This window comes from Echeneis naucrates, chromosome 14, assembly GCF_900963305.1.
Source record: "Echeneis naucrates chromosome 14, fEcheNa1.1, whole genome shotgun sequence".
NCBI lineage: Eukaryota > Metazoa > Chordata > Actinopteri > Carangiformes > Echeneidae > Echeneis > Echeneis naucrates.
This window is the reverse complement of record NC_042524.1, coordinates 15,697,511-15,709,934: the sequence shown is the minus strand read 5'-3', so window position 1 is coordinate 15,709,934 and position 12,424 is coordinate 15,697,511. Positions and strand designations below refer to the sequence as shown.

The following is a 12,424-nucleotide window of genomic DNA, read 5'->3' as shown; positions in this document are numbered from 1 at the left end:
AAACATAGATATGTTTAAGAAATCCAAAAATGTTAGGGCGTTATTTGGTTCCAAATATAGATTTAAAACGGAACATAAAAGAAATTTACAGCTGGCAGATTAAGCTATACAAGAAATGAAGAAAAACCAGGCTGCCAAGTCGAATGCCTGGCTGCTCATATTTACAGTATGAACTTTAAAACGCGTAGAGCTTTTAAAGCTTTCCCATGAGGAAATGTGCTCCATTCCTTGCACCCTCCATGGTGAACCCAATTGTTTGTGTTTTTATATCATGCCACTTGGATTATTGCTCTGCGGTTCGGGAATCTGCTTTTAAAGGGCTCCTCAGCAGGTTACAGATTTTACAAAATCTGTAACCTGCTGCTGTCCTCAGTCCAACATTGCTGATGCGCATGTTCATCTCAACTGGTTATATGTTGAGAGACTATCAAACTTAAATCTTATTTACCCTGACCCTTCAAACCCAAATTTCCCAAATTTATTTTTAATGATTTCCAGAATCCAACAAGATGCAAAAAGTGTCTTCCAAACAGCATAAGGGATATCAGTTGTACGCCATGTTTCAGTAGTTCATTGCTTTTTGTTCTTGTGCGTGTTGAAATGCGTGTTGAAGTGTGTTGACGTGTGTTTAAGTTGAAGTGCTGAAACGCAACTCCGTGAAAACAAGCTGGTCATCCTGGCATCAGCTAGACGATCAGCATGGTGGTAATTCTCTTTTGTTGTAAATATTGTTTAATAATTGATTGAAGCAGCTATAAAAGTAAAAATAGGCGGCACAATTATAGAGCTTATCTTTTTTCTACTGTTTTCTTTGTCTGATTGTTTTGTTGTTGTTTTGTTTTGTTTTTTTTCATTCTCAAGTAGATCAGTGCACTTCATTTAATTTTAACAATTTTATATTAATGCAGACTGAGTCAGTATTATGTCTAATAACATATTAAAGACCAGTTGGTCTATTCATACAATATGAAGTGTTAATTAATCAAAATGGGGGTTTCCTCTTGTTACTCTTAAAAAGATTAAAAATTTCTCACCTTCTTAAACTGATTTTTGTTTTTTCAATTAAAATAAAAACAAGGCAGAAGTTGAGAAATGGTCTTGGTTCCAATTAAAAAAAAAAAAAAAATTATAACAACATTGTAACCACCACATCTATCACATATGATTTTTGACACACCCTAAAATGCAAGATGAGTTATATGCTTTCTTTTGTTTTGTTTTTTTTTTTTTGTGTGTATACCTTTCAGCAAATACATCAGCTCATTTGTGTACATGTATTTGGCAGGTAACAATGGATAGTGAATATGGTGAAGTATAGAAAATATTTTTTATGTCCTTTCAGTAAGACAAATATTGTCTAACATATCTACTTTTACTGCTGAGAATGTAAAGTGTAATAAACAATTGATCTCTCACTGTTAATCCCTCACTGAGTGTACGGCAGTATTGTCATTACTGTTTGAGTAACAACAGACTCATACATGTATCAGCATTGCCTCAGACTCTTCCTCAGAACTTGATATAGAACTTGATTCATTTTTCTCCAGCTTTTCTCACAATTGAGCCACAGCTGTCGAATTGGATTTGCCCTGCACACTCCCCACATAAACTGTTAAATACGTTTATCTCCTTCAGTTCAAACGGCGTGAAAGCTCCAGTCTCTCTGCTCTTATGAAGACTGAACACAATCCAAAAGCAGGGAAACAGGTGTCTTATTACTCTGGCTACATGGATCATGACACAGTGCAATGTGAGGAATATTCACGGAAATGGCCACAAAATGATTGTGAGGAAAAAACGAACACAATAATTGATGTTAAACGGAAAACTGTGCCGAATACAGAAGGAGAAAATATAGCTGGAAAAGAAAGCCTTGGACAGCTTTTGCATTGCCCATAAAAAATATTTCCACAGCAACAACATAATTTACAGTCAGATGAAACTCTCCCAAGTCTTTTTTCTTTACCATGCATAAATATTTCTGTTGAACTATAGCGAGCCAAGACACACACCAAGATAAAATGACACATTACTGCAGAGTTTCCTGAAAAGTCCTGCTGATGCCGTAAAAGGGCCGTGAGCAATCATATCACATACTAAACCTCTACAAACAAGATGGCCGATTTCAGCCAGAATTTCTTTGTTTGTTTGTGTCTATCTTGTTCGATAATAATTCTGACAGCTACGTCAGTGTGTTCCCTTCACAACACAAACTAACTTCTAAATCCAGTCAGACAAACAGTCAGTCATGCAAAGAAGTTAGAAATACTTACTTCTTGTCGATCAATGGTTGCAAGTCCTTTTAAATGTATGTGTGGTTTTGTTTTGCAAAATAAAACTAAATCAATGAAAGTCCATTCAGTAGAAAGAAAAAAAAAAAAAAACTGAGAGAGAGATTTTGGGAGTAGATCTGCTCAGGAAATCAGGGAAGATGCTGCACAAAATAAAAGACACGTATTGACTGACCTGATAATAAATGTGCTCACAATTACAGCCAAAGGAAGGTGGTAGTAAATAAAAGACAGGGAGGGAGGGGACAGAGACATGAGGTGGAGGGGGACTGCACTATGAGCACTTTATTTTCAATTAAGCCATCTTACATCTACTGTAAGTTCACTTTCAGCCATTCTTGATGATGCAGGGATTTGTTGGACTGGAAATTGACTGGTTAGCACACGTCTGCAACTTTGCTGATTTAAGCGAAGATGCACTTTGAACGAACAGTTCATAAAAAAAAAAATTATATCCGAATTTATTTTATCAGCGGCCTAAAAAAATTTACGTTTCGATATGAATGACGAGACAAAGAGGTTCTAAAGTTTAACTTCTGTGAGACTTAACAATAGATGACTTTAATTTAGTCATCAAGCAAACATACTAAAATGAACATGCACAGATAGTAATAACACTGATAGTGGTGCTCATTTGAAATCTTTTTCAAAATTTCTTTTGCTAGTTTTTAGAGTAGATGGCATCAATTCCCATCTAAGACTTTGGAACCTTGATTGCATTTAAGCCCCTGCCGCTCCCTCTGATGACTGTGAATTGACATGATTACATTTGTAGTATCTTCATCATTTCTCACCATAGGGAGATTTAATAATTTAGACAGATGCTTTTTTTTATTTGTTTTTTTAGTACCTGCCCTTTAGAAGTCTTTATATGTTACACATCCCGTTGACCATCACTGGGCTGAGTCTTGATGGCTTCTGAGAGGGAACGTGTGTGTGTTGAAGTTCATGACAATCAATCCAGTAGTTGTTGCGAAATCATACAGAAAACCACAGAGGAAACGTTGCCGGTGTTTCCGTCTGTCAGTGGGAGATCATCCTCTGGGACATTGTGGATGTTTGTACAATATTTCATGACTAACCCCAAAATAGCTGTTAAGATATTTCAGGGGTCCAGTGGTCAAATGCAGCACACCACATAGCTGTGATGTCCATGGCCTCATTAGAGCTGCCTTAGTCTCTCAGTGTGGACACGCACGGCTGTGGCTGACTCGCAGCTCTCCAACTGTCTTTTTAATATTGTACACACCCAAAAACTCTCCAAATTATTCACACGTTCATTTTGACCACTACAGCCTACAGACGATTAATGATGTCACGTCATGTTCCAGCAGACCTCTGCCCAACAATAAGACCAATGTGAGCAGAGATCTCATCAGCCACAAAGACTCTGGTATATCTGAGAAGCTCCAGTACACCGTTACACATCCAATCGATTCGCCGAGGAATCCATTTATTACGCTTTAATTTACACTCTAATCTGATCACTCCAGGTCCTGAAAAGCTTTTAAACCATGAAAGGAAGTCAACATAACTAAGGAGGCTGCGAAGGAGGAGAGCGAAAGAGAGAAATATTAGAGGACAGCTGGCCAAAGAGTGTCTGCTGCTCCACACCTGCTTTCGAAACCCAGTTCAGAGACTTCAAGACCTGGACTCGTCAACATTCCTTCGAACCTGCAACCCTCGGAAGGACAAGCTCTTAGCCATTTATGAATGCGTTGGAAAACACTTACCTATTTACACATCCAGTCAACAACTAGAAACATAGCCACTATTTGTGCATTTCGTAATTTTGCTCTCTAATAAACATTAAGTGGTTAAAACTGATCAGCCATGACAGTATGGCCACCTTTATTTTGCTGGTACACCAGACCTCTGACAGTGAGCTGTGCTCTCTGGACCAAGACCCCAGCAGCAGATCCTGGAGCTCCAGGAAAATGTGAGGTAGAGCCTCCATGGATCAGACTTGTTTGTCCAGCTCATGCCACAGGTGCTGGATTGGACGGTTGTTGTTCCTAAACCATTCCTGAGCCATTGTTGCAGAGTGGCAGGGCACTGTGAGAGGAAATGCTGTTTCCATGAAGGGCTGGATTTGGTCTGAAAAAAGTCGCTGCTACGTGTTTAAGTAACATCCACATGAATGGCAGGCCCCAAGGATCCAAGCAGAACATTGTCCAAAGCTTCAGACTACCTCCACCAACTTGTCTTCTTCCCATAATGCACCCTGGTGCCATGTCAGACATACACACTCAGCCACCATCTACATGATGTTGAAGGAAGTCTGATCAGTCACAACAGAGCCCCTTCTTCCACTGGTCCATGGCACCGTTCTGATGCTCAAGTGTCTGTTGTTGGTGCTTTTGGTCTGACTACACAGTCCCATTCACAACGAACTGTGATGATCTGACCACATAGTGCTGCCTTCACTTCCCACCACGATCAGTGAGCCTTGACCCATGACTTCAGTGGTTTTCCTTTTTTTTTGAAAGAAGAAAGGTCCTGACCAGGAGCATCCCACAGAGCTGTGGTGTTGGAGATGCTCTGACTCAGTCGTTGGAACATCACAGTATGATTCTTGTCAAAGTCTCTCCCATCCTCAGACAGATTTTTCTGCTTCAACACAGCAATTTTAAGGACTAAACAGTCACTTACTGACAGGCGCCATGGTATCCTGATAGTGTTACTATCTGCCAGTGCTCATAGAAAGCGGAGCATTCATCAGCAGCAGAGCCATGTGTGGATGTCTTTACTCCCTAACCAAAACCTGAGAACAATGCCGTGTTACTTTCTCAAAAACATGTTTATCACATCTTAAAAGGTAAATCTCTTAATAAGTGACTCAATTCACAAAAGTCTAAATGTTACCTTTTTTATTCACAACAGGAAGATGAGCAAGAGTCTTTTGTCCTATCATTGACAAAATCAGTTTCATAGAAAACATACTGGTGTGCTCTGGTGTGTTCACTGCCCATCGTCTTCTTCACTTTACACAAACACCAATGTCTCTCTGTGGATAAGGAATTTCTACTTTAATGTTATTTTCCTTATTATTATTGTGATGAAGAAGTGATCTACTTAGCCTCAGGTTCTTCAGTGTTGAGTTATCCGTTTAAAGATGATTTTAAAAGCACAATGGCCACTCTTACTATCATTATGAAAATACTTTCAACAAAGTTAACCAAGATGTGTTCATGTTTTTGTGATTTAAAATTGTTCAAATACAAAAGTTCACAATCACACTGATCATATGATGGCTAATGTGTATCTCTTGGCCATCTCGTCACAAAATCTAAAAATAATCTGTTTTCATGCTTCTACATTAGTGAATCAATGGTTTGTCACAATACAAAAAAGGTTAAAAAAAATTAAACAAAAATCAATCATAGTTGAAATGCTAACAGTGGAATGAAATAAAGAATGGTTGATCCATTGACACATGGTTTTAACTTTTAAAGCATAGTAATATAGAATACACAGTGGAATGCATAAATTAAATCTATAAGGTGTTATTGTAACTCTAATGCAGAAGCAGCAACTAAAATAGCCTTGCTGGTGAAGTACATCCTGTAGGATAGTCTGCATTTTAAACTCGAGTAATCTTATCAAAACCTGAAGTTGTCATCTGAGGTGTCAGTGAGAAGACTACAGATGCTGAAATAGCAGAGGGATCAGAACAGCTTGATCATGCTCTCTCTGGACTTGCCAACTCCAACCCACTTCACTGAAATGAGAAATAAAAAAAAAGACAATGACTGACAGGTTTATGCATAATGAGGAGCTGTTTTCCCGGAAGTTGCCCATAAATATCAAGTGTTTCTTTACACACCTGGCACTTGCAGGAAGTTTTCGATGAACTGAATGTACTTTTGTGCCTGTGGCGGCAGGTCCTCGAAGCTCCGGGCTGCCTCAGTGCTGCAGCACCATCCGGGCAATGTCTCGTACTCCACTGACACCCGGGTCAACACGTCCATGTTTGCTACAACACAGGCACAACAATAACACTGGATTAATAATCTGCCATTTTTGTTTGTAGTTACAGATTCATGTTTTAACATCTGATGCACTGTAGCCAGGAAAAAGCACCTGGAAAATTTTGCATGGATCAGCACAAAGGCCATTTCATCAGACATCCACTGAACTGACCACAGATGTGATGAATACATTCAGGAAGTCAGCATAAACATGCTAGTTGATGCAGCTGCAGCGTCATATTACCCTCTGGTTCATTATTTTAACAAATCAATCGACTCCATTTGACAGAGTGAGGAGAGAGACACTGAAGAACTGCTCCAAAATAGATTTTCAAAAACCCAAGATGTTGCATTTCCTCCCAGAAGCTGACCCTTGTGTAAGAAAACATTAAAGCTCTGCTCATCATGTCCAACCAAATACAAAATATTTGGACCGAACGCTGAAAAACTCTGTCTAATTAATCACCTATTAAGTAATGATTAAAGAGTTAACAGCTACTTAAATATGAGGAGTAGCTGCTTTAATATTGTTTAGTGGATGTATACGTTTATGTTTTAAATTACTGGAGTGTGTGTCCTCACCTTCTGACTGCCCAGTTTGAAACATGTCATATAGGGATCCAGGAACTTGTCATTATATTCAGGAATTTTAATTGGTACATAATAAGTGAAAATAATCAGTAGCTGCAGAGTTGTCAGTATCTTCCACCTGATGATTCATTAAAGCATATTTGCCGATCTTACATTATGAACACTGTCATGTTTGGTAGTAACATCCCATATTTTTCAATAATAAGCAGATCTAGGAAACATCAAGTGGAAATGACCTACCAGGGAAACTTGGGAGAGGTTGTCCATCAACTTTGTAGGCCACACCCACTTTAATCTCAGGTAGCGTGTCCAAAATGTCCAACTTCGTCAGGGCAATTCTGTAAGGAAAAGCATCACTACGTCTCAAAACCGATCCCAACGGACAGTCATTGACATTTTAAAAGCTAAATTCTGTTTATATCAGCAGCTGAGTTTCCGTACGCAGAGAAACCGTTGACCATGTGGGCGTATCTGACCAGAATGAGGTCCAGCCAACCACAACGCCTCTTCCTGCCCGTCGTCACACCAAACTCTCTCCCTCTGGACTGCAACAGCTCCCCGACATCCTAAAATACAACAAGGGAGAAAAATCAGACTAAACTGAAGACAAGATGTGTGAGCAAAAAGCAAACAAACAAACAAAAAAAAACTATTGGTTTGAAAAATGTTTCCAATTTCCTTTTACTAAGATTCCAAATCATAAAATGTGGATTTCAACTTTATGCTTTTATTTCTGCTGTCAGCTGAGCACATCCTCTTTCAGTAGCGTCCTGATTCACTTTCACTCGCTCACATGTTGGAGCTATGCTGCACAACCAGCTAGGGTGGGGCTTTAACACATTACTGTTCTCAACAGTTCTTTCAGAATTAGGAGATTAAATATAAACTAGATATATTTTACCATCTATAACTTGTGTTGCAGACAAGTCAGCACGGTCCTTGTTTGTTTTCAATGGCATGCTTGGCTACTGGGACTGTGATGGCCTGACAACAACATGCAACTCAGTTGACTCTACTGGCTTTTAGCAAAAAGCTGTGTATTTATTCTGATGCTTTAACAGTCAATCAAGATTTAGTTTGGCTCATTCATTGCTAATTAATCTTATTTACACATTTTAGAAATTGTGTTTTTACTCACATTATCCTGCTCTGTTGGGAAAGCACCAACGCCCACCCGAGTGGTGTACGCTTTGACAACACCGTATACTCTGCCGACGTAAGAAGGCGGCACGCCAAGGCCCGTGCATACTCCTCCCACAGTGCAGTTAGAAGAGGTCACGAACGGATATGTCCCTGAACAGAGTAACAACTGTTAACCTAAGGAGTGTAGGACGTCAATGCATCATCATGCACAATTCCACGAATACTATTTGCTTACCAAAGTCAATATCCAGGAGAGCAGCATTGGCTCCCTCCACAAGGATCTTCTTATTGGGTCCAGTAAGAGCTTTGTGCATGAAGTATACACCATCAGTCACCAGAGGACGCAGTCTCTCAGCATATCCCTGAGAAAACACACGACTAGCAGTGAGACTTTAGCCAAACGCACCATCTCTGCTTCCTAAGATGGATTTATTTTGTGTGGAAAAACACTGATCTCTGAAGCAGAGAAAAACTAAAAATCCCCAATTTGGCTTTGTTTCTAAGGTCACGATTTGATATAATATGCCACTGGAATGAGTCAAACAGTATTGGGATAGGCGGTTTTATCAGCCTCATCCTCACCTTCAGCTGCTCCAGTTCCTGGTCAACGTCAACGTTCAGGTTCGGATACATAGTCAGAAAATGATCTGCCAACATGCGAAACCTGCAAGACTCGAGTTTAGATAGGCTAATTTAACTCTGTGGGCTATGCTGTCCATGCAGTAAAGGCTCTGTATAAAACATACCCTCACACATGAGACTTTGACAACATGATATACAGTACAGACAGGCTATTGACAGCAGGACAATAGCAGTCATGAGGACCACGAACAGGGAGAGCCACCTGCTGTCAGGACAAGGCACCAAATCTTCAGCAGGCAAAGCAATGATGGAAAAAAATTCTTAGCGTAAACACCCTCATGTCTATAGTACTCTGCCCTCATTCTCAAAATATCATCTGCAAGCTCCTGAACTGACTCTGTGGTCCAACTATTAGTTTGAAATACATTCCATTAACAGGCAGAATGACTGAGATGAACTGGCAAAAATAATGAAAATGTCTGCACACCAAGAAAAGACTCAATATCACAATAGCAATATCAAATAATAAATTCATTCAATAAAAATACTCACTTCTCCGCAAAAACCTTGAAATCTGAGACAAGGTCACAGACTCGCAGACCATTTCTAGCAGCTTTGGAGGAGTAGGCAGGGCCGATACCCTTTTTAGTGGTTCCCAAACTGGAGATAAAAATTAAAAATATTATTTAATAACATTAGCTATTTATCTCACAGAAAAATACTGAATTCCATTTGAGAAGAGTTTTGGAAGACAGACCATATTTCACATTCATACACAATTTGAACTAATTATTGCAGATTTACTTTGTCCCTTCTTGTTGCTGCCGCTGCTGCTCCTGGATCCCATCAACAGCTTGATGGAAGTTGAACACTAGAGGCAGATGAAGGGCACAGTCACAGTCAGTACGGCGGCACTTTTAATTCGAACATGTGATGTTGAAAATACAGAGTAAAAGTTGCCCACTCACCAATATGAGCACGATCAGAAATCTTTAATCTCTCCTCCCATCCTTGTAATCCTGCACAGAACCCGACAGATCTCTCATCACATGTTCACACATCTGTTGGTCTAAATGATTGCAATTACAATACCCAGTACCGGTAATTTCCCTCTTAAATCATTTGACAGTGATTTGCATTTTAACTATTGTGAACTTAGTCTAGTAACTTACAGACTTTTATTGTGTTAACTGTAAATACTTTGGTCAAGCTCCTGGTCTGATCATTGCATTAACTTGCATACCAGAAATGTTAAAATTAAAAGTAAAAGTAATGTCATTAATGGGAGCTCTGGTGCATTTCCAGTGCTTCAGGGAGGCAACAAAAACACCAGTTCCTCGAAAGCGGCTACAAGGGGTTCAACCATCATTCAAGCTCATATTTACGCCCTTGAGTTTCCTCCTGTGACATTACAAAATATGAACAGTGAAAGGTTAACTGGATTCATACTGACACCACTGCATCTCTGCTCATCCACAAGCCTTTACCTTTGCCTTTCTGCAGGTTTTTTTCAGCCTCGTCAAACAGCCCAGGCAGGTGTATCACCACTCCATTGCCTGCAATACAAACTCAAACTGTTAGCAGTCGCAACAGGAGACTGCTTTATGCATTACCACACATGGTCCTTAAAACAGCAAACGGTTTCCTGTCTGACAAACTGTGTTGCCAACAATTGTTACTTCCTCATTTCCTGTTTTCCTGATGGAGGAAAATGCAGTATCAAACCTAAGAACGAAGGCTCATGATTTCAATGGTACTTGTTACACAAAAACACTGGGCATATCTACATCAACACCTTCTTTTTCTTCGCATCCGGTTGGGATGAATCTTTGTGCAAGTTTTCTGAGCCCAATGCGCTGATTGTCAGCTTCTTAGCTCCGCCTAGCTAATGAAACCAAACACCTCAAGGAGATGATTCAAAGACTTGTGCTTTAACTTAAATTAAGCACAGTGGAGTTCGCATTTCAATTGTACGGTGTCATTCAGACAGGTGGTGGTGTTAATTTTCCCCTCTGATGTGAAAAAAGTGGAATGAAGAGTCTTACATAAAATGACCGCAAAGATGAAGCCACTCTAGATCAGCCTCAGCATTAATAAGTCCAAGTCTCGGGAAGTAGGATTTAGAGCAGGGCCTTCAGTTTTACCTGTGTGTATTTAATGGATAACAGTGTGCGTGGATTCTCTTCTCATAGCTAACAGTTATAACATCTCATCTCAGCTCATCTCCTCTACAACATGACAGGCCTCCTGCTGCTGTCCATTCCACACATAACACACGATCATTTGATGACTACCTTTATGTTTCCTTGGAAAACAAGGCTGAGGATGTGTTTCCTACCAATGAAGGAGGTGGCCTTCTTGCTGAGCACTCCGCTGGGCAGCAGGTGGAAGTCATACTCCACAGAGTCCACCACCACCGTGTGGCCAGCGTTGTTGCCCCCCTGCAGACAGGACAAACACACACAGCAGACACACTCATCAGCCGCCACCATGTCGGGCTCTTATGTAACACAGCTTCCAGGTGGACCTGGCTGCACGATCAAGTGTGTGTCTGTCAAATGTCCCTGGGCCGAGGAGGTGGAGACACAGCGGGACAACAGCTCGGTCCCTTATGTAACAGCCCCTCCGTGCACCGGGGCAGACACACACACTGCTGCCTGCTAGCAGCATCGACTTAGCACTTCCACATCCGGGAGGTCACACAAGGTTGTTGACGTCGGGAGCTGCGGCCGTTGTGTTTATCTATCGGCCGGAGGCTGCGTGCTGCGGTCAGCCTGTGTGGTGTGAGGTGGACGGGCGGCCGGTCAAAGGACGTTACCTGACACCTGCAAACAATATCCGCATCCATTGCGAGCAAGTCCACAACTTTCCCCTTGCCCTCGTCGCCCCACTGGGCTCCGAGCACCACCGTCACTTTGTTCTGCGGCTCCTTCGGGACGCGGAGCGACGACTCCGGCTGGACGCTCTCCCGCGGCCGCTTCAACACCGGCTCCCCGTTCTGGGGATCGGTCTCTCGGCCGTTCACGTTCGCCATGGTGCTCTCCGTCCACGCTGCCCTCCTTCTCTACAAACCGGAATATCGTTTTACCGCGTTTCTGTGCGTCACCGGAAGTGCGTCACTGCTCTCGCCGCTAACTCATGGTCTGCTCTTCGGTCCTCGGGTCGCTGCTTGTTTATTTAGTGACTTGTTTATTTATTGATTTACACTTTGTGTTTGTAAGGCTGCTTCTGTAAGGCGCAGAAATGCTGGCTTAAACGTCTCTGCTTTGTATCTGGACTGAATTAAAGACCCCTGCAGTGGGATGACAAAGAGCGCACCGAAGACAACATGGTTCACCCCTCTCCACTTCCGTTTCCGCTTTCTGCTTATTTTTGAGTTTGCTGTTTGTTGTTTTCCTGCCCAGAAAAATATATTTTGACCAAACTTCACCACACATTGTAGTCCTAGGTTTTTTTAAGGTCCTTCCTGTCTGATTAAAAACGTTTATTCCATGGGCAAGTTTTGACTGATGAACTGATCAGATAAATTACCTTTAAGAGGAAAGCAATTCATCCAACATATCATATGAGTGGGTTGGTTGTTTGATTAAGGTTTAATATGATTCATTAATAGGCGTGTGAAAGATCATTTAAATGCCCGTGTACATTGCTACAAATATATATTCATGTATGAAAGAATGATACATGTAAATATTCTTGATGAGCCAAAAAAATGCTCTTTCCCTTTGGTGCGCTTGTTTTTTCACAATTTTAAAGAGAAAAATTATTGGCAGCAAGGCAACTCCATAATTTTAATGTCAACATAAGTTCATAAAAAGTTCACTTACCATTGATCTCCTTCCAACC

General features: G+C 40.9%; 1 protein-coding gene across 3 annotated transcripts; it reads right to left on the bottom strand.

Moving 5' to 3' along the window:
- Positions 1–5,144: 5,144 nt before the first annotated feature.
- adssl (adenylosuccinate synthase, like) lies at positions 5,145–11,656 on the bottom strand. 3 transcript variants are annotated; one of them, XM_029518957.1, is made up of 13 exons: positions 11,397–11,656; positions 10,917–11,019; positions 10,066–10,134; positions 9,547–9,597; positions 9,383–9,449; positions 9,131–9,238; positions 8,579–8,660; positions 8,232–8,358; positions 7,992–8,146; positions 7,295–7,419; positions 7,094–7,191; positions 6,118–6,267; positions 5,145–6,012 (listed from the first exon to the last, which is right to left on the bottom strand). In XM_029518957.1, the coding sequence occupies exons 1-13, from the start codon at positions 11,610–11,612 to the stop codon at positions 5,960–5,962; spliced, it is 1,404 nt and encodes a 467-aa protein (XP_029374817.1). In that variant the 5' UTR covers positions 11,613–11,656; the 3' UTR covers positions 5,145–5,959. The 3 variants fall into 3 exon arrangements, with proteins under 3 accessions (XP_029374817.1, XP_029374818.1, XP_029374819.1); XM_029518958.1 differs by having other exon boundaries at positions 10,072–10,134; XM_029518959.1 differs by having other exon boundaries at positions 8,579–8,668; positions 9,139–9,238; positions 10,072–10,134.
- Between the last annotated feature and the right edge of the window lie 768 nt (positions 11,657–12,424).